General features: G+C 40.3%; 1 protein-coding gene and 1 long non-coding RNA gene across 7 annotated transcripts in view; one reads left to right on the top strand and one right to left on the bottom strand.

The window, feature by feature from the left end:
* The window catches only part of LOC145426036 (uncharacterized), a 315,349-nt gene that overhangs the window by 2,127 nt on the left and 290,155 nt on the right, over positions 1 to 23,067 (bottom strand). The window lies entirely within an intron of this gene.
* Positions 1 to 23,067, top strand: part of LOC145425991 (NACHT, LRR and PYD domains-containing protein 12-like) — a 262,822-nt gene that overhangs the window by 32,898 nt on the left and 206,857 nt on the right. For 3 of the 6 annotated variants that reach the window (XM_080299522.1, XM_080299520.1, XM_080299521.1), the window contains 2 exons: positions 4,502 to 4,548; positions 11,325 to 13,801. The exons of the other annotated variants lie outside the window; for them this stretch is intronic. In XM_080299522.1, coding sequence (XP_080155648.1) covers positions 4,502 to 4,548; positions 11,325 to 11,857 — 580 coding nt within the window. In that variant the 3' untranslated portion in view covers positions 11,858 to 13,801. Of the gene's footprint in view, positions 1 to 4,501; positions 4,549 to 11,324; positions 13,802 to 23,067 lie in introns of those variants that run through there. 6 annotated transcript variants of the gene reach the window in all.

Below are 23,067 nucleotides of genomic sequence, written 5' to 3'. Positions count from 1 at the left end.
CAGCTGGATAGTACATGGATATTTATTTAGGGGGTCTCCAAGGAGTCTGTTTGCAGGAACATCTAGGTCACAGGTGTACCTGAGATCGATGTGTACCTAATAAAGTGTAAGCCATGTGTATGTTTCCCATGCTGTATGTCCACAGTGATAGTGACAGAAGTATGAAACAAGGCTGTGAATCATTTCAGTCTGTGTGTGTGACAAAGAGGCAGACAGGAGCAGCTAACATTTGGAAATGGAAGCTTAAATACTGGAAACGCTACATTCACATTCAATAAATTTGTTCTCAAGTGCACATTTAGCAGCTAATGCTAATACTGTTTTCCCTTGCTTTCTACAACTTGAGCAGCTATTGCTAAGTAGGCCACTTTGCTCTGCTAAGGATTTGTGTGACCATGAGAGAAACTCTGATAAGCTAATGCTGCTAATCTAATGCTGTTTATGGGCCCTGTTAGAATCAATATTTCAGTCTCATTCTGTTGTTTGAGAACAATATTAACGTCTCACATCATTATAACACCAGAGAAAAGGGTATTAGCGTTAGCTACTAATGCTTATTCACCTCAAATTAGCTTTAGCTGCTAATGGCAGCCCACTTAGCATTAACTCCTGACATCGTTATAATGCAGGGGAAAAGAGTTACCATTATCGGATAATGCTAATTCACATCAAATTTGCATTATTTAATAACGGTAGACTTCGTATCATTAGCTGCTGTCATTCTTACAAATGAAACAGTATGAGCATTAGCTGTTAATGCTTTTTCATCTAAAATTAGAATTAGCCACTAATGGCGTATTGTTAAAATGTAAGAAAAAACATTGTCAGCATAAGCGGATAATGCTAATTCACCTCAAATTAGTATTAGCTAATAATGGCAACCTACTTGGCATTAGCTGCTCACATTGTTAGAAATCAAGAGAATATGGTATTAGCATTAGTTGCCAATGCTTATTCACCTAAAATTAGCATTAGCCACTAATGGTAGCCTATTTAGCATAAACTTCTTGATGCTAAATGAAGTTAATTCATGATAAATAGGCTTAACTGAAATGAAAGTAGTGTTAGCATTAGCTGCTGATATTGTTAAAAAGTAATAAAAAGTAAGATAAAACATTGCTAGCAGTAGTAGATAATGCTAACACACATCAAATTATCATTACTTAATAATGGCAGCCTTCTTAGCATTAACTGCTCATATTGTTATAATGCAAGGGGAAAGAGTTGGCAAAAACATTGTTAGCATTAGTGGATAATGCTAATTCACCTAAATTAGCATTAGCTAATAATTGCTATGTACCTAGCATTAGCTACTGATATTGACATAAAGGAAGAAAATATGGTATTAGCATTAGCTGCCAATTCCTATTCACCTATAATTAGCATTAGCCAGTAATTGCGTCCTATTTAGCATTAACTCTTCACATCGCAGGGGAAAAGTTAAGATTGAATTAAAAAAGTGTTCACATCAGCTACTCCTATTGTTAAAAGGTAAGAAAAAAAAACATTGTTAGCATAAGCGGATAATGCTAATTCACCTCAAATTAGTATTAGCTAATAACGGCAACCTACTTAGCATTAGCTGGTCACATTGTTATAAAGCAAGAAAATATGGTATTAGCATTAGCTGCCAATTCCTATTCACCTAAAATTAGCATTAGCCACTAATGGCAGTCTACTTAGCATTAAATCCTCACTAATATAATGCTAATTCACATCAAATTAGCATTAGCTGCTAGCATCAGCCTACCTGAGGTGGCTGTAGCTCAGGTGGCAGAGCAGGTCAGCCACTAATCTGAAGGTCGGTGGTTCGATCCCAGGCTGCACCCTGGCTGCATGCCAAATATCCTTGGGCAAGATACTAACCCCATGCTTGCCTACTGGTGGTGGTCAGAGGGCCCGGTGGCGCCTGTGTCCGGCAGCCTCGCCTCTGTCAGTGCGCCCCAGGGCAGCTGTGGCTACAATGTAGCTTGCCATTGCCAGTGTGTGAATGTGTGTGTGACTGGGTGAATGACTGAATGTAGTGTAAAGCGCTTTGGGGTCCTAAGGACTAGAAAAAGCGCTATACAAATGCAGGCCATTTACCTAGCACTAGCTGTAAACATTGTTAAAAGGGAAGGGAAAGTGTTAACATTATCGGGTAATGCTAACTCGCATCAAATTAGCATTAGCTAATAACAGCAGCCTTCTTAGCATTAGCTGCTCATATTGTTAGAAATCAAGAGAACATGGTATTAGCATTAGTTGGTTAGCCACTAATGGTAGCCTATTTAGCATTAACTCTTCACATCGCAGGGGAAAAGTTAAAATTGAATGAAAAATAGTGTTCACATTAGCTACTCATATTGTTAAAAATTAAGATAAAACATTGTTAGCATAAGCGGATAATGCTAATTCACCTCTAATTAGTATTAGCTAAGTGTGAGACATATCACATATTGACGGGGTCGGGTTATGTTAAAAAGTATAAATTGTTATACTTTGTTCATTGGTTCAAAGGTACCCCACACTTCTTCTTTTGTTTGCTTGTTTGTTCTGGTGTATTTTTCATTTGAACTGTTACTCTGCCAGAGTACTCATATTTACAAGATGGCATTGAACGCCCCATTGGTGTATCAGGAAAACTGTTTTGTACGTATGTTCCTTGAAGGGGATTGGAGTCGTTCTTTTTCCACCGCAGCGAAGGGCTAGGAGTAGGAGAGGAGCTGCTGTATGTTTTTGTTATCAATCTGATTGTGAAATAAAGCATATGCAGTGAGAAAGCAACTCCAGGAGTCATCCCTGCCTCAAAGCTGCAACATAATAATGACAACCTACTTAGCATTAGCTGGTCACATTTTTATAAAGCAAGAAAATGTGGCATTAGCTGCCAACTCCTATTCACCTATAATTAGCATTAGCCACTAATGGCAGTCTACGTAGCATTAACGCCTCACTAATAGTCACGGCAGACCCGACGATGTTTGCATGAACACGCTTTTCAGCATCTCTTTATTGACCACTTTTCACACACGGTTGCTGTACGCATATAGACGGCTGTAGCTTTGCAGCTCACAGCCCGACACACACCAACACAACAGCATAGAGAGCACAGACGTAAAGGTGGCGAGGCCTGATTGCGGGTGCCACTCAGGTGCGTCCGCCTCCCCTGCAGCGGCGCTGCAGACCACGCCCCGCCACACACATTAACCTGGTAAAATACATATTTAGGCAGAATTTTGCAAATATCTGTTTTTCAATTTTTAGCAGCATAGAGCTTTTTTTCCAATTATTTTTTAAAAGTCAGGTCAAGGCTCCAAAAGCTCAAAGGTGATATAAGGGTGGTGGCTCACAACAGTTTTGGTTTGTTGGATCATTTTAGTTCAGCTGGGTGTCTTTGCTTTGTTATATTTCTTTAAGAGTTCAAAATGTGTTGATTACATAAATAACATGTAATTTTCTCTGTAGCACTTCATGGATTTCATAAGCAACACACCTTAGTTGTTCACACATGTTGTGTACAGTGTTATCTTCATTTTAAATGTCAAAAAGTATTTGATCCAAATGGCTCTTTGGGTCTTAAAGGCTTCCTCTAGTGAAAGAAAGGTAAACTATACTCAATAGCAGTACATTTTTGCTCTAGTTAATATTAGCGGTTGAAGGTTTAAATGATTTCTTAAACATGTTGGTGATTTAATGCTAAAAAATAAAAATAAAAAACATTGTTTTTAAGTGTTTTTTGTGAGATTTTAGGTTGTGTTAAGGCAGTATGTCAAAATGAAAAAAGCAAAGAAACTGCCAATTTAAACGTGAGCTTGTGTTGAATAGAATGCCAACAAACGAGACATTTTCTTTTGATGTAAAAGAATAGAAAGGTTGCTGAGCCCTGGTATAGGAGGACACCTACTCTGTGTCTGGTTAAGTATAAGGTCACAGTTCTCTCCCTCATGAATTGTCTGGTTCCAGCGGTGGGTCTGTGCTAGACGACCCATCACCAGCTCTTTCCACTGGTTACCAGTACGTGGTAGAATCCACTTCCAGATCTGGTTGTCTTTAAATCTGTGAATGGATTGGCTCCATCTTATCTCTCTTTAACAAAAGAATCCAAGTGGAGCCCTCAGGTCTGCAGATAAGCAGCTTCTGACCAGAACTAGACGTAAAAACAGAGGTGAGCTTTATCGATGGCTGCAGCCAAACTCTGGAACAGTCGCCCTTCACATCAGGTCGTCACCAACACTGGACATTTTTAAAAGCCGGTTGGAAACACATTTGTACTCTGTAGCTTTCAATCCTGACCAGTCTTTATAGTCATTACTGTGTATGTTTCCTATTTTCTCTCTACTCTGTGCAGCACTTTGGCTCAAGCTGTTTTTAAATGTGCTGATAAATAAATGTAGATTTCTTTGAATAAAACAGTGGAGCCGAGCTTTGAGCTCAGTGTGTAACAGTGTGTGTGTGAGAGCCATGTAATGTCCATGTGTGCATGCTGACTGTGCTGCTCTGACCCCCCTCCTCCTTTCAGGGTGGAGCCTGCTGGAGTCCGATGGTTGAGACCAGGTCTGAGGAAGTGTAAGTGTGTTTTTAATGGGATTCATGAAAACAAAGCAGCACATATGAGGGGCCGTACAAGCCAAAATTCATATTTTCACTCTCACGCACATATATTTTCACTCTCACGCACATATATTTTCACTCTCACGCACATATATTTTCACTCTCACGCATATATATTTTCACTCTCACACACATGTATTTTCACTCACGTACATGTATTTTCACTCTCACGCACATATATTTTCACTCTCACGCACATATATTTTCACTCTCACACATATATTTTCACTCTCACGCACATATATTTTCACTCTCACGCACATATATTTTCACTCTCACGCACATATATTTTCACTCTCACGCACATATATTTTCACTCTCACGCACATATATTTTCACTCTCACGCACATATATTTTCACTCTCACGTACATATATTTTCACTCTCACACACATATATTTTCACTCTCACGCACATATATTTTCACTCTCACGCACATATATTTTCACTCTCACGCACATATATTTTCACTCTCACGTACATATATTTTCACTCTCACACACATATATTTTCACTCTCACACACATATATTTTCACTCTCACGCACATATATTTTCACTCTCACACACATATATTTTCACTCTCACGCACATCTCACGCACATATATTTTCACTCTCACGCACATATATTTTCACTCTCACGTACATATATTTTCACTCTCACACACATATATTTTCACTCTCACACACATATATTTTCACTCTCACGCACATCTCACGCACATATATTTTCACTCTCACGCACATATATTTTCACTCTCACGCACATATATTTTCACTCTCACGCACATATATTTTCACTCTCACACACATATATTTTCACTCTCACGCACATATATTTTCACTCTCACGCACATATATTTTCACTCTCACGCACATATATTTTCACTCTCACGTACATATATTTTCACTCTCACACACACATATATTTTCACTCACGCACATATATTTTCACTCTCACGTACATATATTTTCACTCTCACACACATATATTTTCACTCTCACGCACATCTCACGCACATATATTTTCACTCTCACGCACATATATTTTCACTCTCACGTACATATATTTTCACTCTCACACACATATATTTTCACTCTCACACACATATATTTTCACTCTCACGCACATCTCACGCACATATATTTTCACTCTCACGCACATATATTTTCACTCTCACGTACATATATTTTCACTCTCACGTACATATATTTTCACTCTCACGCACATATATTTTCACTCTCACGTACATATATTTTCACTCTCACACACATCTCACGCACATATATTTTCACTCTCACGCACATATATTTTCACTCTCACGCACATCTCACGCACATATATTTTCACTCTCACGCACATATATTTTCACTCTCACGTACATATATTTTCACTCTCACGCACATATATTTTCACTCTCACGCACATCTCACGCACATATATTTTCACTCTCACGCACATATATTTTCACTCTCACGCACATATATTTTCACTCTCACGTACATATATTTTCACTCTCACGTACATATATTTTCACTCTCACGCACATATATTTTCACTCTCACGCACATATATTTTCACTCTCACGCACATATATTTTCACTCTCACACACATATATTTTCACTCTCACGCACATATATTTTCACTCTCACGCACATATATTTTCACTCTCACGCACATATATTTTCACTCTCACGTACATATATTTTCACTCTCACACACACATATATTTTCACTCTCACGCACATATATTTTCACTCTCACGTACATATATTTTCACTCTCACACACATATATTTTCACTCTCACGCACATCTCACGCACATATATTTTCACTCTCACGCACATATATTTTCACTCTCACGTACATATATTTTCACTCTCACACACATATATTTTCACTCTCACACACATATATTTTCACTCTCACGCACATCTCACGCACATATATTTTCACTCTCACGCACATATATTTTCACTCTCACGTACATATATTTTCACTCTCACGTACATATATTTTCACTCTCACGCACATATATTTTCACTCTCACGTACATATATTTTCACTCTCACACACATCTCACGCACATATATTTTCACTCTCACGCACATATATTTTCACTCTCACGCACATCTCACGCACATATATTTTCACTCTCACGCACATATATTTTCACTCTCACGTACATATATTTTCACTCTCACGCACATATATTTTCACTCTCACGCACATCTCACGCACATATATTTTCACTCTCACGCACATATATTTTCACTCTCACGCACATATATTTTCACTCTCACGTACATATATTTTCACTCTCACGTACATATATTTTCACTCTCACGCACATATATTTTCACTCTCACACACATATATTTTCACTCTCACGTACATATATTTTCACTCTCACACACATATATTTTCACTCTCACGCACATATATTTTCACTCACACACATATATTTTCACTCTCACATACATGTATTTTCACTCTCACACACATGTATTTTCACTCTCACATTGCCTTTCAACACATATATATTTGTACTCCTATACTCATATATACATACAATCCCAGTGTTTATCCTTTACCCTTGCAGACATACACTCTGACATTCACATCTGCATTTCCTAACACAGGAAGTTAATCCTTTAAGCAGGAAGTCATTCTTAAACCAGGAAATGTAATCTCCATCTCAAGATTTGTTGACGATGCAAGAAATAGAGAAGCAGTGAATATATTACAGTCCTTAAATGGATGGCTAATTTTTTTACTGACTGCTTATGAAACCAGACAAGGAACTACATCTGAGAACAGACTTGCTACCTCCACCTCTTATGACTTGCTCTCAAGGTCGACCGCGATACAGCATTTCAAGAGAGCAAATATCTCAGTTAGTATCTCTTGGAATGAACTGGCAAAGCATTGCAACATGCTTAGGGGTTAGCTCCCGTACTCTGTACAGGCACAGAGAGGACCTTGGTATTGAGCCACTGACTTATGCAACATTATCCGATGAAAACCTGAACAGGGTTGTTCGGGAAATTCTTCAGTATACCACAAATGCAGGTGAACAATATGTGCATGGCAGCTTGAGATCACGTGGGTTACGAATTCAAAGGTGGCGTGTAAGACAAAGTCTACAAGAAATTCTACTACTACTTGATGAAACAGGGTTTTCTTCACAGTTTTCCTCACTGCTGTAGCTTGTAATATCATCCTTAGAAATAAAATAACAATTATAATAATTCACATATATTGAATTTGAACATTAAATACCATATATCCAACCTCTTCTGCTTATTCTTATCAGAGGTGGGGTGGTTGGAGCCTATCCCAGCTACCATAGGGTGAGAAATTTCAAAAGTTATAGATATTTCTCACAATTAATTTTACATACTAGGCAGACAAAATTGTAACACATCTCCTGAACAGCAGTAGTCTTACGTTCTATAATCCACAAACAGCCCAACAGAGCAGCTGTAAATTTAGTCAATACCAGAGCTTAGGATTAACATTTTAAAAAAGGAACATTAACTTGGTACTATTCTATCCAAGTAAAAAGGTGAAAGGCAAGTTTAAAAATAACAGAGATGAGAAAGTTCAAAGGTTGTTTATGCACCAATTTTTGGTCTTCATATTATTACTGTACAGTGCTATGTAGATTCATTCAAAAGTCAAATAACGTACCAAAATTGGTTTTGATGGTCTGATGTATAGGGCTTTTGATTTATAAATTTTATGTATGAGATTTGCATCCAGCTCCTGTCCTGCTCGCAGTTTGGGCGCAATGTGTATTTTGTTGTACAGTTATTTTATTTTCAATTTAATTTATATATTTTATCTTATTCTTTCCCAGTGTGTTGTACAGTTATTTCATTTTTAACCTTAATTTATATTTTATTCCTTCCTAGTTAAATTTACCCTTTTTAATTTTTCATATTTATTTCCTATCTTATTCATAGCCTTTTCCTTTTTTGTTTTCTTTAGGTCACGAGCAGTTGTCCAAGCATTTCACTGCATATCGTACTGTGTATGACTGTGTATGTGACAAATAAAATTTGAATTTGAATTTGAATCAGTCTGTTGCCACAAGCCATCAGAAACTCCAGGTTGGAAAACAGTTAAGTTGTAAAATGTTTAAAATCCAAAACAGCAAAAATGTTCCAATAACTTTTTTAGAGCTAATCTTGTTTTCCTCTTTGAATCAGAGTTGAACCAGTAGTAACAGAAGTAAACTTTATACAAATGTCAAAAAAGTATGCCAAAAATGGAGTGTTCAAGAAACGATAACTGATTTGGTTCTTTTAGTTTACTTTATTGATTCATGTCTACCTGCTCTCTGACTTAAATTGTTATGTAAAGCTTTGAAATGCCTAGATATCGAAAAGACTACTGACAAAAGCTGTGTCGCATTAGGTTTCGACTGCTAGCACGACCTACCTTACATCAATAGAAAGTTTATCTCCAAAGGTGTCCCTTATTTGTTCAGAGACAGTTTTCTGGTCCCAGGATTTTTGGAATTCAAATCCATTCAATATATGCCCTTGTTCATGTAAATGTTGTTTTGTGCGATGCTTGACAACAACACTGCTTGATGGCCGTGGAAGAAGGATGACATCTTTGTTGAAAGTATCATGATAATGTGTCTTGGCCCTATAAAACAAAACAGAAACTATATTCAGATTTATGTATCATTTTTTTTATTTACCTATACTTAGACACTATCAGTTCCTTAACAAAGTTGCTAATGTCACGTGGTAGTGACCAGCTTACACGTTAAACTGTTGCAAAGCTTTTATAAATAAAATAAAATGTTACACAGTTCATATTAACAGAAACAGTATCACAGCTAGCCATTTAGCCCACTTGAATATGTTTAAAGTTGCTCGTGCATGTAAGACTTGAGTATAATAGCAAACACAAATAACCGAAACATAATTTGAAAGACGAAAAATGCATAAAGTAATAGCATGCTTATAAATTGCCTTTGAATAAACTGGAAAATGTACGTAAAATAGAAAATGTTTTAGGGTTTGACCATTGGAATTCACTGAAGCTTGAATTAAAAAATACATAGATCAAAGTACAATCAAAGTACAATGAAAAGAAAATCTAAATGCTCCAGTTCAACTACAGTGCGGCCCCTTCAATCACAAAAGCTCAAAAAATAAACTGCATAGGGATATTTTTTTTACTGCTCTTTAAAATGAAATACGGCTACAAAGAGGCATACAAAGAAACATTTGCTATTACTTTTTACTTTGACTAAAGAACAAAAAAGACACCAATCATATTTTTTTTCTTATTTCATACACTGTAGAAACTGGACTGAAGCCATGACTTGGCATCCATGTTTATCTACCTCTACAGTGGTACAGATATTGATCCACTCACAACACAGAGTTGGATTGATGTCTTCTAGCAAGATTAAAATTCTAAATAAATAAATAAAATAAATAAATAAATACAAAACTAAACAAAAACAACAAGAAAATTAACCCAACCTTTTATTTAGCAGGCTAATGTAGCTAACACCTCCCACATTAATAAAGAAGATTTAATATAAAGTAATCTTAAAGTAAGCATCAACTTACACTCGGGTCACAAGTAAAAACACCCACTAATATTGAAATAAATGCCACGGTCTTTACTGTTTTTAATGTGGATGCTGCTGAATAAATTAGCTAGGGCTAAAAATTTATAAGGGTAAAAATGCGTTGCTAAATCAGCAAAGCACATTTCGTATTTTGTATTTCGCAGTTGTATAGTTAAGTGGAAAACTGTTTCGTTCTTACCTTTTCCTTGATCTGCAGTTCCAGTTGCCAAAGTGTTTCTGGGTCTGATATCGCAAAGACTGCCCCACTCCAGTCGAACTCCGTGTAGCTACTTGACTCGTTGAAGCTACCCGGGTGTTAGCTGGTCATCTCACTTTCCACCGTGCTGTGGGTAACACTGGGTGCAGTTGAGCCCGTCCCATCTCGATCAAGTGACGAGGGCAACGATGTGACCGTTTCAGGAGATGATAAAATATTTCTTAACAAGCCGACAGCTTGCTGAAGAATTCGAGTTTCTTCTCCCCCCTCCATGCTGTCAGACTCTTGAAAGTGACCCGCGCGTGCTTCTCAGCCAATCACAGCGGTACAGACACCCAGCCTTCCGTTTCCATTAAACTCCTTCCGTTTCCACTATACTCTTTCATTCACATACATTATTATCTTGCATACATATATTTTCTTCAGATATGTATGCATTCTCTTCTTACATACATATATTATTTGTAAGATTAAATGCATTTTGAATGCATGTAAATGAGAGCAAAATGTAGGAATGCATAAATGTAAATGCATGTATGTCAGAGTGCAAATGTGTAAATATGTAGATTAAAATACATGTATAAGAGAGCATAATATTGCAATGTGTGTGTTAAATATGTGTAAACATGACAATAAAAATATCTAAATATAAAAATTAAAATAAAACTACGTGAGAGTGAAAGTATATGTATGTGAAAGAAGAATATATGAGTGTGAGAGTGACAATACATGTGTGTGAAAGAAGAATATATGTATGTGAGAGTGAAAGTATGAATTTTGGCTTGTACGGCCCCTCATAAGCACACATTCAACCATCTTCATCATGTCAGGAGTCATCATCAAAGTGTCAATCAATGAACAGATGATGGATCAATAACTGCAGCTGGATTGTGTTTGTTCTCTCCATCAGATTCCTGTCAACTCACAATCGACACAAACACAGTGAACACAAAGCTCCAACTGTCTGACAACAACAGGAAGGTGACACGTGTGGAGAAGGTTCAGTCATATCCTGATCATCCAGACAGATTTGATGTTTGTGAACAGCTGCTGTGTAGAAATGGTCTGACTGGTCGCTGTTACTGGGAGGTCGAGTGGAGAGGAAACGTTCATATATCAGTGAGTTACAGAAGCATCAGAAGGAAAGGATACGGTGATGACTGTGTGTTTGGATGCAATGATCAGTCCTGGAGTCTGTGCTGTGATTATAATGGTCCTCGTTATGTCAGGCACAATAACAGAGAAACATCCATCTCCTCCTCCTCCTCTGTCTCTAACAGAGCAGCAGTGTATGTGGACTGTCCTGCTGGCACTCTGTCCTTCTACAGAGTCTCCTCTGACACTCTGATCCACCTCCACACCTTCAACACCACATTCACTCAAACTCTTTATCCTGGGTTTGTGTTAGACTGGCCTCCTGGTTCCTCAGTGTCCCTGTGCTGAGTGGAGTGTAAAGAGTGTCTCCTGTTACAGAAACACTCTGACTGTTGAACAGATAGTTCAGTCTGTACATGTCTGTCTCTTTCACTCACAAACACGTTTTCAGATTCATGGATTCAATCAGTTGATGTTTGAAACTCTTCTAAATGATTCCTTGTAAACTTCTTCAGTCACAAACAAACAGGAAGTGATGTCACATGTGTTCCTGTCCACACAGCAGAATGAGTCTATTGCTGACAGTGATGTACAAACAGAGTGAGCATTTCTGAGGCCCAAAATAAACTGAGTAGTTCACTGAATGAACAATGGACTGTGAGCTCAGTTCCTTCATCATTAGTATGGATTATATATGTATATGTATTATATTAGTATCATATATATCAGGTGCTGCTGCTTTCAGTCATTGTGCAAATGTGCTGTTTGTAAGGTTGTAAAGCTGCAGTCAGCTGAGACTGAAGAAGTCACCTGATCAGTGAGCAAACGTTTCTGAAAACGTCCAGATGAACAGAATCAACCTTTTGGGATCAGCCAGCAATGCAGCATCATTGTTGTTCAGCTTCAGAGGTTTGCAGGAATGAACTGATGACCAGAAACAGCTGCAAAGTCCAAGAAAATACCAGCTGGAGTTCAGCTGCATTTGAAGAAGTCAAAGAAAAGTAAGGATGGCAAAGGGCGACGTTTTCTTCCAAAGAGCTGCAAACATGGTCGACGCCTCATTAGAAGAATCATCTGGACATTTGTGAGGAACTCTAACCAAGAAAGCAACGTCACACAGATCCAACAGACAGTTTCCATGACTGCAAGTGTTGAGTGGAAAAATGCTACATTGCATTATTGCATCCTCTCACCACAGGAGGCGCTGTTGGCACCACTGATTGCTGATCAGCTGTTCTCTGATGATCTGATTGATACTGTGAATAACGGGACTCACTGAACTCTGTGACACAGTGAAGATTACAGAGTTTAACTTCAACATCTGACTGACGTCACACAGACAGAAGGATGAACCAGTGAGGCACAGAACACAGTTACTGGAGATACTGGATCAGCTCCATGTGAACCTCTGATGGAGAAGCTGCTGAGCCAGAGAAACATCAGGACATGACAGCAGCTGCACTTATCTAACAACATGTAGCAGAGCTGATCTATGTTAGAGGATCTATCACAGCAGCTGAAGCCAAAGTCCAACACTGGATACCAGCTGAGCCTGTGCTGAGTGTAGTGTTACAGGAAAAGGGCAGAAACACTGGTAGCTCCCAGTGATGCTGACTGGGGCACAGAGCTGAATGATGCAGCATCAGGACACTGTTTCAGTCTGACTGACAGAGAAACCTGTAGCTGTATCTACATGTGAGGCAGAGGCCACACAAGCAGCTTTCTATGTTTCACAGTGACTGAGATCTTCAGTGGGGGTGGACATGCTCCTGTACAGACCTCTGAGGAGAACCAAGGTGCAGTCAAAGAGTCCAGTCTGTCCTCACAGATGTGAACATGTGCTTTCATCAGGTCTGCTGTCAGCTAGCAGGCTCACATCAGAATCACTGTTCCTGAAAAACACAGTCTGTGTGACATCATCAGTCAGCTGATGGTCCCAGATCTGAATGGTTTCTGTCTCTACTGAGGAAGTCAGAGAATATCACTGAGGTGTGGATCAGGTCTGAGTGAGCTGTGGAGGGACAGCTTTAAACAGTCCACAGGTCTCACGTCCTGCTCAGTCTGGTAGCAGACTAATCAATATTAATCAATATTAAAACAATGAAAGGCCTGAACTACTTCAGTTGTGTGTAATGAATCTAAAATATATGAAAGTCTAATGTTTATCAGTACATTACAGGAAATAATGAACTTTATCACAATATGGTCATTTCTTGAGAAGGACCTGTATTTTTGTCAGAAGACATTTGCTGATATTTCTTCTCCTGTGTGTTAATAAACTCATCGTTTGATCTTCTGGGGCCTCCGTGGTTTGTTTCACTGCTCTACATTGATTGATTTCGTGACACTAGGGTGTCCTACATTTAGAATCAGAATCAGAATCAGAATGGGGTTTATTGCCAGATGTTGAGGTTTACAACATTAGGAAATTGCTGCGGTGCTTCAGTGCAAACATAGTGTCATAAATAGCACTTAAATAGACATGAAAAAATAAAAGTAAGAATAAGAATTAAGAGTGCTACGTAGAAAGATATATACATGAGTGCAGGTGGTGATCAGTGCCAAACATGAAATGATGCAGTGACACAGCGTGGGGTCATGTGTTAGTGGTGGGAACAGTCATACGGTTATTGTTCATGTGTCCAACAGCAGAGGGGAAGAAACTGTTCTTATGGCGAGAGGTTCTGGTGCGAATGGACCGGAGCCTCCTGCCTGAGGGGAGCAGGTCAAACAGACTGTGTCCAGGGTGAGAAGGGTCAGCTGAGATCCGGGCTGCACGCCCCAGTGTCCTGGAGGTGTACAGGTCCTGCAGAGATGGGAGTCTGCAGCCAATCACCTTCTCAGCAGAGCGCACAACACGCTGCAGTCTCTGTTTGTCCCTGATAGTGGCTCCAGCGTACCACACGTCCGTGTTGGCAGGTTGAATTTCTTCAGCTGCCTCAGGAAGTACATCCTCTGCTGGGCTTTCTTGATGACGGAGGTGATGGTGGGCTCCCACTTCAGGTCCTGGGTGATGGTGGTACCCAGGAAGCGGAATGAGTCCACAGAGGTGATGGGGGTGTCAGTCAGGATGATGGGGGGGAGTGGGGCTGTGTGCTTCCTGAAGTCCACAATAATCTCCACTGTCTTCTGGGCATTCAGCACCAGGTTGTTGTGGCTGCACCAGGACACCAGACGTTCAACCTCCCTCCTGTAGGCAGACTCATCCCCGTCAGAGATGAGCCCAATAACGGTGGTGTCATCTGCAAACTTGATTAGCTTGACAGACTGGTGGGTGGAGGTGCAGCAGTTGGTGTACAGGGAGAAGAGCAGAGGAGAAAGAACACAGCCCTGAGGGGAGCCGGTGCTGATGGTCCGGGAGTCCGAGACATTCTTTCCCAGCCTCACATGCTGCTTCCTGTCCGTCAGGAAGTCAGTGATCCACCGGCAGATGGGATCAGGCACATTCATCTGGGAAAGCTTGCCTCGGAGATGGTCTGGAAGGATGGTGTTGAAGGCAGAGCTGAAGTCCACAAACAGGATCCTGGCGTAGGTTCCTGGGGAGTCCAGATGCTGCAGGATGAAGTGTAGGGCCATGTTGATGGCGTCATCTACAGACCTGTTGGCTCTATATGCAAACTGCAGGGGGTCCAGGAGGGGGGCCGTGAGGGTCCTGAGATGGGAGAGAACTAGGCGCTCAAAAGACTTCATGACCACAGATGTCAGAGCCACGGGTCTGTAGTCATTTAGTCCAGTGATCCTAGGTTTCTTGGGGACAGGGATTATGGTGGAGGACTTGAAGCAGGCAGGCACATGACATGCCTGCAGTGAGGAGTTAAAAATGCCAGAAAACACTGGGGCCAGCTCGTTTGCACAGTGTCTGAGGGTGGCAGGAGACACGCCGTCTGGGCCGGGAGCTTTCCGAGCATTCAGACTCCTAAACTGCTTCCTCACATCTGCTTCATGAATATGAAGAGTTGTGGTGGGAGGAGGTGGTGTGAAATCCTCTTTTGTGTGGGGTGAGGAGGGGGGTGTTGTAGGTGAACAGTTTGAAGGTGGTGATGGCTCTATGGAGGGGGGAGAGGTGGGGGAATTAGTGTCCAAAGTGCCTCTATTGTTGGGGCCGTTGGAGGTGTGAAGGCTGCCTGATGGCTCGTCTAAACGGCAGTAAAAGTCGTTAAGGGTGTTGGCCAAGAGCAAGTCATCAGTGGAGTGGGGGGTTTTAGGCTTGTAGTTGGTGATATTCCTAAAACCTTTCCACACAGAGGCCGAGTCATTCTCTGAGATCTGCTGCTGCATCTTCTCAGAGTGCTGATGTTTAGCAATGTCCACTTCTTTAGTGAACCTGTACTTGGCCTCTCTGTAGCAGTCCCTGTCTCCGCTTCTGAACGCCTTTCTCTTTTCCAGCCACAGCTTTTTGAGTTTAGGAGTAAACCAGGGTTTGTCATTGTTATAACTCACCCTGGTGCGTGATGGCACAATGCTGTCCTCACAGAAGTGGATATAGGAGGTGACAGTGTCCGTAAACTCGTCCAAGCTGTTAGAAGCAGCCTTCATTGTGTCCCAGTCTGTAGACTCCAAACACGTGCGAAGCTCCTCCACAGCCTCGTTGCTCCACAGTTTTTTGGTCCTCACGACAGGTTTGGAGAGCTTCAGCCTCTGTCTGTACGCGGGGATCAGGTGGATGATGACGTGGTCAGAAAGTCCGATTGAAGCGCGGGGCACCGCGCGATAGGCCCCGCTGATCGTGCTGTAGCAGTGGTCCAATGTCCTCTCCTCTCTGGTCGGGCATTTAATATACTGCTTGTATTTCGGAAGCTCATGGCTCAGATTGGCTTTGTTAAAGTCCCCAAGAGCAATGATGAGAGAGTCCGGGAATGTCCGCTCCATGTGGAGAATCTGCTTTGCGAGTGCGCACTGAGCTGCCTGCGCATCTGCGTCTGGCGGGATGTAAACAGCGGCCAGGATGAATGAAGCAAACTCCCGCGGAGAATAAAACGGTTTGCAGTGAATAAAAAGGTATTCCAGAGAGGAAGAGCAGTGCTGAGCAATCACTGTTACATCTGTGCACCAGCCACTATTGATGTAGAAGCAGACACCTCCACCTTTGGTTTTACCGGAGAGAGCGGCCTGCCGGTCCGCGCGCAGCAGATGAAAGCCCTCCAGCTTGAGCGCGCAGTCTGGGATGTTCTCACTGAGCCACGACTCCGTAAAACATAAGACACAGGAGGAGGCAAAGTCTCTGTTCATGCTTCTCATCAGGGCCAGTTCGTCTATCTTATTCCCGAGTGAGCGTACATTAGAAAGGAAGATCCCAGGAAGAGCAGTTCGCAGTCCGCGTCTCCTCAAACGCACGAGTACGCCGGCCCGCTTACCTCTCTTTCGACGTCTCACTTTCCTGGTCAGAGTCAGCAGTAAATCTGCCGCAGATGCGACAAATATTGGAAATAAATCCACAGGCGTTGTAGTCCTGCAGTTAAGGAGCTCTTCTCTGGTGTAAGAGTATCCAGAGGAGTGCCCAGACACAGAAGAAATGCACAAAAACAAAACAAAAGTAATGCACTGAAGCACCAGGGCATTGTCGAGGAGGGAAATTATTTTACTGCTATTGTTAAATAATTGTTATTGCATTAATAATATAATTTGCAGCATGGATATTGCATTCCAAGGTTTAAACAGTGTCTCTTTCAGAAAGACTGAGTTGCAGGCTGACAGGAAGTTGTATGCAGAAGTGAAACCAGGAAGTTATTTTGAGCCGCAGGCTAAGACGAGGCTTTAACAATATAACAGATAGCTTTATCATTTTATATTAAGGTTTTAGTAGAGGTTCTTGATTAAAACATTTATTTAGTAGAAGACATACACATAGTCTCAGTGAGCTTCTGGTCTGGTAAAAGGTCAGAAGTGCAACAGGTGAATTGAGAAAGAGCATGTGAGGTCAACACACACACACACACACACACTTTAAATTAGATTTATTTAGAGGAAGAGGTTAGTTATGTTTGGCTGTAACTACAAAATTGTCTCGGTAAAAGAGGAACCGTTTCTTGTTGTCTCGACAAGAAAGAGGAACAATTCATTTTAAGATAAGAACGGAAAGTACCAAGCCATGAAAATAGGAGATGATTTTCTGGGTGAAAAGTCATGATGATGTTGATCTGATCTATGTATAAAATGTGTCTGTGACGTATGAAGGGGCGTCAGTAAACAAACCCTGATGCTATAAAATATCTGTTCATGCTTTGATTAAGTTGAAGACTACTTCCTGTCTGCGTACAGAGTTCTCTTCCCACGCGTGTATTCATTAAAATCATCGTTTGACTTCACCCGGCCGGATCGGTGTGGTTATTCTTCGATCACCTCTTGTACCCTTCCTCAATAATGAATCTTAACATTTGGGGGCTTCGTCCGGTTATTGAGGAGGGTGAGTTGGAGGTTTAGATGGAGAAATTTGGTGGTCTTGGGTGGTCTGACGGGCAGACGTGAATTCCAGTGGTCTAAGTGAGTGGGCATAAGCCGGCTTATTCAAAAGGTAAGGCACTACCTGTTGAATTATTTCCAAAGTGTGCCAAATTGGACATGATAAAATTTAAGTCTACTCACTGAAGTTACTGGTGGATGTCTGTTTTGATTTTGATGAAAATCTCATGAGTTGAAGCAGTTAGAGTTCTGCTAAGAAGAAATGAAAGTAGTTAAGAGTCTGATAAGAAAAGTTTAAATAATGGGTTGAAGTCCCAAAGAAATTGAGTTAGAGTCTCAAGTAGTTTGGTAGGGAATTGGTTATTGTGTTGGTTAGAGTCCAAATTTGGTCATAAGAGTGGACCTGAGTGGTCATTTTGTGAGTTGGAGTCTCCATTGACCACTAGGTTGCACCTGCCTCAGTTATACACTTGTTTCGGGTGTTGATTGTTGTTTCAAAATATTATAAATTATTCTAGAACGGCAGTTCGAGTCTGCTAGGAAGCGCAGAGCCCGGAGGTTACGCTCCCTCCTTGTCGTGGACGCGCGACATTGACCTCTCGGCGAAGAGGGTTAGTTCAGTGTGGTTTAGCTGTGGGGTACAGGGCAGCCTGGAATTAAACTAGGAGTTAGAGTCTCCTTACCGTTTGAAACGGTATCTGCGCTTTTTTGGACAGGAGAAGTTGGTCTTCGGGCGTGTAACTTTAACTTAACACTTCGAGGTAAGCCTTGGCTGTGAAATGCCAAAAATAGAGCTTCAGGCAAAGTTTGGGTTGGTTGACGCTTTTAAATTGAGTTAGGGATTTTAGAAATGAGGCCAGAAACAGTTAAAGTCTTGATACTGGTTAATTAGTGGGCGGTTATTTTAAATTTGTCGAAATTGGTTAGGCGCTAAAGCTGACAGATCTGACAGTGGCTGTAAATATAAGACGTCGTTGTAATATAGAATAAGAAAATTTGGTGTGAGAGATCTTTGTGTGTCGAGTCAGTAATGCACTGACTGCCTGCTGCTATTTTTGGAGGTGTGTGTGAGTGAAAATGCAAATGAGTAAGCAGTGAACTGTTTAAGCCACAGTTGGTTTTACAAATACGGCTGCAAACATTGTTGAGTGTGTGTTTCAAATGCCATTTATGTTTATTAGAGGACTATAAATAAAGTTTTGAGTTGCCGTAGTGGATGTATAGTAATTGACTGAGTTTGGATGTAGATATATAAATATATTGAGTGCATTGTATATACTTAAGACTAACACATCACTTTCAGTAGTAACTGTTCTCCAGCATTAGCTGCTGGTGGGTTTTATTTTTTCAATTTCTTGTGTGTGCGGTGAGAATTAATGGAGGTTTCAATTTTTTGTTTGTTTGTTTTTTACTTGCTTTTTTGATTATGACAAGCATGTCTAAAATACTCTTAGGAAATCTCTATGAGGATGAATTAATGTGGACAAACAATTTGCTTTTACCAGAAGAATTTCTGTTTTGCTTTGTTGACTGGGGTTAGATTATGAGATTATAGTATATTGTTGGGAGAATGCCAAATGCTAAAGGGGAAATATTTTTTGATGTAACTCAGTTACCATTAATTGTAGAAACACATGACTGATAACTGTTCTGTTTTAAGTTTATTTTTATGACATAGATTGGATCATGAGTGGGGAAAACTGAGCAGTTTTTAGTTTTGTATAGTATCTTGACACATGAAATGTATCAAGATAAAGGGGGGTTTAGGGTTTAATAATTTAATTGTTTAATAATTTAGGATCATTTTAGGACCTTTTGGGTTTTTGATCATTTGGATATGGTAAAACTGAAACTGGTATTTTTAAGTTAAGGTTAAAGGATTAAAAGTGAACTTGTCACGGTTTGCGAGGCAAGCCGTGTGGAGTTGTAGAAAAGGACCCAAAAGGCGGCAGCTCTGGTGCAGGTGAATATTTATTTACAACGGTGGGCACAAAACAGCACTGGTGGAAAAACAAGAAACCGGAAAACTGGGTAAGCTAATAACACAAACCAGAAACGAGGATGCAGGGAGGTCCGGGGAAATACACAAGAGACGCAGGGAGACCGAGGGGAAACAATATAGACGAACCAGGAACTACAATATCAGAAGACACAACTTAAATACACCCAGAGCACGGGGAGAACACAGACATAACAGGCTGGGGGAAACATGGAATAAACACAAAGAGAGACGAGAGCTCATGAATACACAGAGAGTCACAAAGGGAAAAAATACTTAGGGAACACCACAACAGGACACCTCAGAAAACCTGGCCTAAATAAGGAGCGAAAATACAAGGAACCAAGAATACTGGGCCAACATGGCCCAGGACCATGAATCCTGTTTAGAAGATACAATGCCGGTTTTTCAAAGCTGTGAATAATTCTTAGAGGGAAAATTAGTGAGGGTTGAAGGGGTAGAACAGCTTTGATTTCTTTTTGATTTCTAGAAGTAGTGGTTATAATGTAGGCTTACACATACAGATATTATATAGGAGGTATTTTTAGGATAAAAGGGGGAGCTTATAAATAGAAATGATTTTTATACATATTGCATTTTGTGCTTTTAAAGGAGTTGTGGCTCAAATTTGTCTCTGGAGGGTCACGAGCCTTTGGCTAGCGCTATGATTAGCCAATCTACTGTGAGGATAATATGAGTTCATGAAGGATTGCACACGCTTACAGACACAGAGTTAAGAAACACACATGACAGTATTGATTCCAGGCAAAAGGCCTTAAATTCATTTAGCTTTTAACTGAACTTAAAGAAGGACCAAAGAGGAAGGAAAGCATATGTTTTGGTTAAGTCTGATAAACTAGAATTAGGAGGTATTGTTACATTAAAAGGAGCAAAATGAAATAAAAAGGCTATACCGAAACAGGTGATAACATAGGAAATGTGAGGTTTTAAAATGAAGTTAGTGTTAACACATAGGAGTAGTTTCAAGGCAGCATTTAGCTATGATAAAATGTATACAGGAGTAATTGCTTATATGCTTGAACTTAATTGATTAAAGTGGTTGTTTTCTTTTGGAGTAGATTAACTTGCAGCAGCGACAACTTGTGCACAGGATGTTGATGATCAGATAAGGGAAAATAGAGCGAGCAACCGGATGTGAAACCAGCGCTTAAAAGGAGTTTAAAATGATGAGTAACGTTGAAGAGTATACATAAATACAAGTCAATAAGTTAAGAGCATAATTAGGATCATGCTTTTGATTAAAGAGTCCCAGATAGGATAAGTTAGGGAGATGCAAGAAAAGGTGTTTTGTTTCCTTTGCAGAAGATCTCGGCGACCACAGGAGGGGCGAGGATCCTGGAGATCTCGAGGTTCGAGACCACCAGAGAAGGGTCTGCGTGAGGACACAATGTATTGTGACCTCTGGTGTTCCAGAGGTCAAAAGGGGGAGTGTCGAGGAGGGAAATTATTTTACTGCTATTGTTAAATAATTGTTATTGCATTAATAATATAATTTGCAGCATGGATATTGCATTCCAAGGTTTAAACAGTGTCTCTTTCAGAAAGACTGAGTTGCAGGCTGACAGGAAGTTGTATGCAGAAGTGAAACCAGGAAGTTATTTTGAGCCGCAGGCTAAGACGAGGCTTTAACAATATAACAGATAGCTTTATCATTTTATATTAAGGTTTTAGTAGAGGTTCTTGATTAAAACATTTATTTAGTAGAAGACATACACATAGTCTCAGTGAGCTTCTGGTCTGGTAAAAGGTCAGAAGTGCAACAGGTGAATTGAGAAAGAGCATGTGAGGTCAACACACACACACACACACACACTTTAAATTAGATTTATTTAGAGGAAGAGGTTAGTTATGTTTGGCTGTAACTACAAAATTGTCTCGGTAAAAGAGGAACCGTTTCTTGTTGTCTCGACAAGAAAGAGGAACAATTCATTTTAAGATAAGAACGGAAAGTACCAAGCCATGAAAATAGGAGATGATTTTCTGGGTGAAAAGTCATGATGATGTTGATCTGATCTATGTATAAAATGTGTCTGTGACGTATGAAGGGGCGTCAGTAAACAAACCCTGATGCTATAAAATATCTGTTCATGCTTTGATTAAGTTGAAGACTACTTCCTGTCTGCGTACAGAGTTCTCTTCCCACGCGTGTATTCATTAAAATCATCGTTTGACTTCACCCGGCCGGATCGGTGTGGTTATTCTTCGATCACCTCTTGTACCCTTCCTCAATAATGAATCTTAACAGCATCCATACGCGGCGCCATCTTGGTTGCATCTTGTTGATTAGCTACAATCACAGCATTATAGTGGCCACTGAGAAAACTCCTTTCTTGACACAATAAAATCATGAAATAATAAATGTTTTCCTCAGAGGTAGAAACATTTCAAGGTGTTATAACAAGGAACTTGGTGATTATACCCAGAAAGGCAAAAGGTGTTTCAAATGCTCTCCAGCTTCTTGGTGAGGGAACATGCATTCTCCAAAACCATGTGAATATCCCACCTCTGTCAAACCATCCATCCATCTTCTTCCGCTTTATCCTTGGCCGGGTCGCGGGGCCAACAATCCAAAGTATTCCGTTACGTTACTCTCATTGAGTAAGAGTAACGGAATACGTTACGAAATATGTATGTAATCTGTAATCTGTAGTGGAATACATTTTAAAAGTAACCTTCCCAACACTGTCTATGGAGAGCTTTGTGGTTGTAAGTGGTGCTGCGCCATACCAGGTGGTGATGCATTCAGTGAGGATGCTCTCGGTAGCACAGCAGTAGTACAACACAACAGTCTGTGTACAGACACACACTGACCTTTCAAATGAGTCAATGTATAGTCAATGTAAGTGGATCCCAGTTTGAAGCTCATTGAAACCTATAAGAACATGTTCCAAACCAACTTTATCCAACAGGAAGCAGCATCAGGGGAACAGGAAACATTCAAACATGTTTCCTGTAAGAACTGCACAAAGGAAGGAAACACAATCCTACACACGAGCACTTTAAAATGGACATTTAGCTTTTCAAACATCAGCTGCAATAACAACACTGAGCCCATTCTGATCAGACTGAAAGATTTATAGAGATTTATCCATGTGCTGCAAAAGGATTTGATATCAACATAGATGCAGATTAGCAGGAG

This window comes from Astatotilapia calliptera, chromosome 3 (assembly GCF_964374335.1).
Source record: "Astatotilapia calliptera chromosome 3, fAstCal68.1, whole genome shotgun sequence".
NCBI lineage: Eukaryota > Metazoa > Chordata > Actinopteri > Cichliformes > Cichlidae > Astatotilapia > Astatotilapia calliptera.
Note: the sequence above shows the minus strand (reverse complement) of the source record. Positions and strands in the feature narration are given on the sequence as shown.